Source organism: Octopus bimaculoides, chromosome 29 (genome assembly GCF_001194135.2).
Source record: "Octopus bimaculoides isolate UCB-OBI-ISO-001 chromosome 29, ASM119413v2, whole genome shotgun sequence".
NCBI lineage: Eukaryota > Metazoa > Mollusca > Cephalopoda > Octopoda > Octopodidae > Octopus > Octopus bimaculoides.
The window spans coordinates 8,602,468-8,609,026 of NC_069009.1; the positions used below are offsets into that span (position 1 = coordinate 8,602,468).

The 6,559-nt window shown below is 38.8% G+C and overlaps 1 protein-coding gene across 1 annotated transcript in view; it reads left to right on the forward strand.

The window, feature by feature from the left end:
* Positions 1–6,559, forward strand: part of LOC106868304 (translation machinery-associated protein 16) — a 31,840-nt gene that overhangs the window by 13,222 nt on the left and 12,059 nt on the right. The window contains exons 3-5 of the mRNA XM_014913495.2: positions 1,722–1,759; positions 3,346–3,430; positions 5,967–6,115. Coding sequence (XP_014768981.1) covers positions 1,722–1,759; positions 3,346–3,430; positions 5,967–6,115 — 272 coding nt within the window. The remainder of the gene's footprint in view (positions 1–1,721; positions 1,760–3,345; positions 3,431–5,966; positions 6,116–6,559) is intronic.

Consider the following 6,559-nt stretch of genomic DNA (forward strand, 5'->3'; position numbering starts at 1 on the left):
AAGAAAAGCTCTACATTGTATTTGTCCCATCTTCGTTGAGCCCTGTGTGGCTAATAAAAGAAATGTATCTGTCCATCTATCTGTCTATTTATCCATCTTATATATATCTGTCTATCTATCTATCCAGCTGTTTGTCTATCCATCTGTCTTTCTGCCTGTCTGTTTATCCATCTGTCTATCTATCCATTTGTCTATATGTCTGTCTATCCATCTATTTATCTATCTGTCAGTCTGTCTGTCTAGCTATCTCTGTCTATCTGTCCATCTATCTGTCTATCTATCTATTTATCTATCTATCTATCTATCCATCTATCCATCTGTCTATGTATTTATCTATCTGCCTGTCTATCCATCTGTCTATCTGTCTGTCTGTCTTAAAACCGTCAGACCTTGATCATTTCTGTAGTGTCTCAAAAGTTCTCTTGGCATTTTTTGGAATTTAAAACAAGTTTATGTAATTTGTTAAAATCTAACCCTTTCACACTGCCTTCGCTTTTTCATCTTTCATCTTTGTTTCTCAACTGTTACTTTCTTTTACTCGTTCATTTCTCCTGTCGTATTCAGAAGTGCTCTGACTCCTTTTAACTTCTCTCACCTTACTCTCCACCATTTCCTTCTGATACGATACTTCACGCTCCCCCTTTCACCTTCCCAACCTCTGCTAATGGCATTACACTGTTGTCTCTCTCTCCTGTAAATATTGTGTTTATGTTTGTGTCTCCTTGCCTTCACATTACATGTTAATTGTATGTGACTGTCACCGTTATACAAGTAGGGTTATTCACTTGAAACTTGTGTCGGTGCCACATAAAAAAAACTCCTGTGTTGGTGCCCATGCTGGTGCCACTTTAAAAGCACCCATACCACTCTGTAAAGTGGTAGGCATCAGGAAGGGCATCCAGCCTTAGAAACCAAACCAAATCAGGCCAGAACCTGGTGCAGTTCTCCTGCTTGCCAGCACTGGTCAAACTGTCCAACCTATGCCAGCATGGAAAACGGATGTATGATGGTGATGATCGTGTCCAACCATGGAGAAATATTTACCTTCCTTGGAAATGTGAGGTTTGGTAACAGCAAAAGCATCCAGCTGTCGAAAACCTACCCCAACAAATCCCATCTGAGCCATGCAAGCATGGAAAACTGGACATTAAAATGATGAGAATGTCTGTATTTTTAAAATTATAATTATTTTTTCACAGACTCATTTAAAGCGAAGTGGGAGCACTAAGCAGCGATGTGTGTATACGAAATGTTTTGACCAGTTCAAATAAGCCAGTCGCATGTTCAGACTTGTAAACAAGCCATTTACTATGTTTTGTCATGGAGAAAATTTCTCACTGTAGACAAATCAGCTTGCGGTGCCATCTATCCAGACAGTGAGATGCAAGCATTTTGGAATGCTTATCTCCTTTTCAGTCACAGAAACCGAATAGTAGTGCTGCAAGCTGATAAGAGAGACAATCTCTCTTGTGTTATTCCATTGCAGTGCCACTGACTGAAGAGGAGATAACCACTCCAAAATGTTTGCATATCACAGTCTAGATAGGTGGCACTGTGAACTGATCTGGGTGTATTCACACCATTTGTCTACAGCAAGAAATTTTCTCCATGACAAAACACAGTGAATGGCTTGTTCACAAGTTCAAACTTGCCTCTGGCATATTCAAACTGGTAAAAACATAGCATTTTAAAGCATTTAAAATATTTTTTTTTATTTCTAGGAGTAAAAAAGAAAGAATATCAAAGCTTAACTTTTTTAGTGAGTATCAATTTGTTTATTAAATATATCAACAATAAAGATTGCTTGAACTTCTAGATATGGCCTAGTGGTTAGGGTAAGGTCATGCTTTCAGTTTTCAGACTAGGCAGTGTGTTGTGTTCTTGAGCAAAACACTTCATTTCACATTGCTCCAGTTCACTCAGCTGAAAATAAGTTCCAGCAACAACTGGGGATGATGGATTACCATTTGCATAGACACACTGTTTCTCAACCATTTCTTGCCTATGGACCCTTTTGATCCCTATTTTACTCCACTGGACCCTCCAAGCCATTCAATGTTTAAATAAATCTCATTATATTTTTATAATTAAATATTATTAGAAAATATATGAAAATAATTATTAAAATATTTTGTAATAATACATTTCTAAATCTCTCAGAGATTTATGCAGTAGTAATACGATGAAGTAGTTGTATGCTGTCAACTTAATGTGACAGTCCCCTGAAGGGAATAATACTACTGTTGTTTAGACCTAGGAAGCTGCACCACTTCCTGTCGGCCTTGACAAATTTCCTGTAATAATACAGTAGTATTATTCCCTTCAGGGGACTGTCACATTAAGTTGACAGCATACAAAATATTTTGTGTCGTAGAATTTATTGCAGATAAATTTCATCAACAAAATCTTGTGTAGACCCCAAGGGTCATAAGGACCCCGCTTAAGAACCACTGGTCCAGATGGAGGGGATAGGGTTATTGTACCCTGTGGAAACAGGGATAAGCTCTGGCCTAATGAGCCCACAGACTTAAGATATCACATGACCCAGGAACAGAACAACAAATGAGACTGGTTCTTCGGTCTATTAGAAATAGCAACCAAATTTAGACTTCATTAAATTAAGATGTCCCACAAATATCTTCCCTTCTTTTTTGATATAGGGTTGAAATAGTAAGGGAGAATTAATTTGGTCACTCAGTCTGTTAGAAATAGCAGCCAAATTACCATGTAATTATACTCTGTTATCTTAACAAAAAGGAAGGACGTCTGAGATAATGTAGTCCTAGATATCTGAATAAAAGGCAGGATAATCAAAGCTGTGACCTTGATGATAGGGTCTGCTGCATCAGAGTAGACCTGGGGCTATACAACAACTACTACTCTAGCCACTAATATACTATACATTAGATAATGTAGTCCTAGATACACTATGTCTGAATAAAATATGGAATGGTCATAGCTGAAACATCTTTGATCATAGGTCTGCTGGATCAAGATTGACCTAGGGCTAAATGACATCATCAAATAGAGCCACTGATACTAACTACTATACATTAGATAATGTAGTCCTAGATACATTATGCCTAAATAAAAGATGGGATGGTCACCATTGGAACATCTTTGATTATGAGTCTGTTGGATCAGGACTGACCTGGTGGTGGTGGTGGGCGGGGGGCACTGAACAACTGCAACTGTAGCCTCTAATACTAACTACTGAACAATAAAACAACAAATAAATACATTAAACTCTTCTTCTTCCTTGTTTAATCTCGTATAACCATAACAATGTTTGATGATATCTGATACAATTATCTGTTATCTCTTCTTCTCTGCTAATAATTTCAGTTGAAAGATTGCAGTGGTTCAAAAATGAGTTGGAAAATTGTGAAGGTGCAATTTCTCTGTCAGAACAGACTAAATTGGTGATCAAGTGAGTAGAGGGCCAGTGTTTTCTTGCTTGTGATAAGGGTGCCTTGTCTTTATGATGTGAGGAATGTGTACGTGATAGCAGAATTGTCTCAGTCTGTGAGCTGTATTGTCTGTATGTAGTGGTGGCACATGGCTCTAATGGTTGGAGCAGTGGACTTGTGGTTGAGGGATCACAGGTTTGAATCTCAGACCAGGCAATGTGTGTGTTTATGAGCAAAACACTTAAGCTCCACGTGGCTCCGGCCAAAGGTAATGATGAACTTCTGCTGATTCTTTCGCCACAGCTTTCTCTTACTCTCTCCTCCTGCATCTAACAGCTCACCTGCGACGGACTGGCGTCCCATCCAGGTGGGGAACCTATACGCCAATGAAACCAGGAAACCAGCCCTTATGAGTCAGGCATAGCTCGAGAATGAACAAACAACAACAACATTGTCTATATGTTACAGTAGTACTGTCCCAAGTGAAGGTGCATGGCTTAGTGGTTAGATCATTGAGCTCACAATCATGAGATAGTGGGTTCAGTTTCCAGACCAGGCTCCAGTTCCTTCAGCTGTAGGAATCAGTTGCAACATCACAGGTGCCAAGCTGTATCAGTCTTTGCCTTTCCCTTGGATAACACTGGTGATGTAGAGAGGGGAGGCTGGTATGCACAGGTAACTTCCATAAACAATCTTACTTGGACTTGTGCCTCGGAAGGGGGGAACTTTCTAGGTGCAATCCCATGGTCATTCATGACCAAAGTGGGGCTTTACCCTTTACCCTATGTACATATAATGGCGTGGAGAGGGAAAGCTGGTATGTATGGGTAACTGTTGGTCTTCTATAATCGATCTTGTCCAGATGTGTGCCTTGGAGGGGACTTTCTAGGTGCAATCCCATTCATGATTGAAAGGGGTCTTTACCCTTTTACTGTCCCAGGTATGTGAATACTGCTGCATTGTGGTTCAGGAGGTTTGTGTAATAGCAGAAGTGTCCCAGCCTCTAAATAGTTAACATTACATGTGGGAAACATTTTCTGTTTTAAAAAAATTGTTAATAATTTAAGTGGAAAATGTGTGATTTAAGGGAGATCTGACTGTTATTTCTAGCACACCCCAAAACTTCTTTCCTTGTTTCTTTCTCACTCACATATCTATTAATATTTTTCAATATTTTTATCCTCTTAAACAAATTTTATGGAATGATGATGTCAAAGTAACACATGTGTAGTCCCAACCGAGCGAGGCCGTGTTATGTGTGTGTGTGTGTGTGTAAGAAAAAATATGAATAAATAAGCATTACATTTGACAGAGTAATCCAAATGCTTAAGGCCATATCCAACCCAGATATTCTACCTACTTAATGTTCAAACTGACCAGATCCAGCCTCTCACATCTACCTTACAATGTCATTCTAAAAACAAACAATTACATCATTGAAATCTTGAAGCTATGAGATAATATAGAATTAATTCAAAACAATGTGAATGAATAAGCATTTGACAGAGTAATGTGAATGCTAAAGGTTTGAACTGGCCATATCCAGCCAAAATATTCTGTTTATGTTCAAATCAGCCAGATCCAGCCTCTCACACATACCTTACAATGTCATTTTAAAAATAAACAATCACATCATTTAAATCTTGAAGCTATGAGATGGTACAGGATTAATTCTAAATGATGTGAATAAATAAGCATTTGACAGAGTAATGTGAATGCTAAAGGGTTATACGTACTTAAAACATATTGTAGGCTGCTATTTCAAACAGGAATAGCCAATATGCAGGGGTCTCCCTTGTTGGTTCGTACATACATATATATCCCTTTAGCATTTAAACAAGCCATATCCAGCCCATATATTCTACCTGTTTTATGTTCTAACTGGTCAGATAATAGGCAATCACATAATCTAAATCTCAAAACTATGAGATTATATGTGATTAATTCAAAACGATATGAACGAACAAGAAGCATTACATTTGACAGAATCATCTGAATGCTAAAGGATTAAGGTAGCACAAATGGTTCACACAACACCAGGGCCCGTTCATACCCAGGAAAGCCTGTCTGACTCATGTCAGAGGGTCAGCCCTCCTCCACTCTGTATGCCTTGGTCACCAACTGTTATTTCACCCATAATTGGCACCCTCAGCATGCACTCCAACTGTGGACTGGAGCAGGCCTGAGAGTAGTGGTGACTCAGAGGTAACTTTTTACTCCCTAAAACTCTCTTGCTAGACCATCATTACTAGATGGAGTTTAGCCCTTCAGCATTCACATTATGTAATGCTTATTTATTCACACTGTCTTGAATTAATCACACATTATCTTGTAACTTTGAGATTTCAATGGTGTACTTGTATATTTTTGAATGACATTGTAGGGTAGGAGTGAGAGGCCAATTTCAACATAAAACAGTGAGAATATTTGGGCCAGAAACAGCTAAAGAGTTAATATCTTGCCCAAGACAAGTGATATTGCTTCTTTAATAAATGTCTGCAATGTTTCTCTCAAAGATTTCATTTCTGTTGCTGTCTTCTCTGTGTCCTCACTCAGGTACCTGGAAAGGTTTCAAGATGAACTGGATCAGATAAAGATTATTAATAGCATCGGCAAACGGAAAGGTGTTCGCCATGCTTCTCGAGAGGCATCAATTAAGATGACCATCGATATGGAAAGAGCGCAGTTCAAAGGTGAAGGTCTTGGTAAGTACTTTACTGCACTTCACTGCCAACTCATTCAGTTGGCTCTTCTTTTTTTTTTAATATGAAATCTGGGGTCATTGTCATCATCGAGAATGAAATGTAAATCTGTTGAAGCATGTTACATCACTTGATGAGGCTCTTCTGCACTGTGCATTGCATCTGATGTCATTACATCATCCCATGCACACTAGGGGGTAGTGCAGAATGAAGCCAAGATGATTGTTGTGCTAATAAAGCTTCTGGTTACACTCTCTTCTGTATCAGGCGTTTAAAATATATATATATATATCGTGGCACTCAATCGGTTACAATGGTGAGGGTTCCAGTTGATCCAATCAACAGAACAGCCTGCTCGTGAAATTAATGTGCAAGTGGCTGAGCACTCCACAGACACATGTACCCTTAACGTAGTTCTTGGGGAGAATCAGCGTGAGACAGAATGTG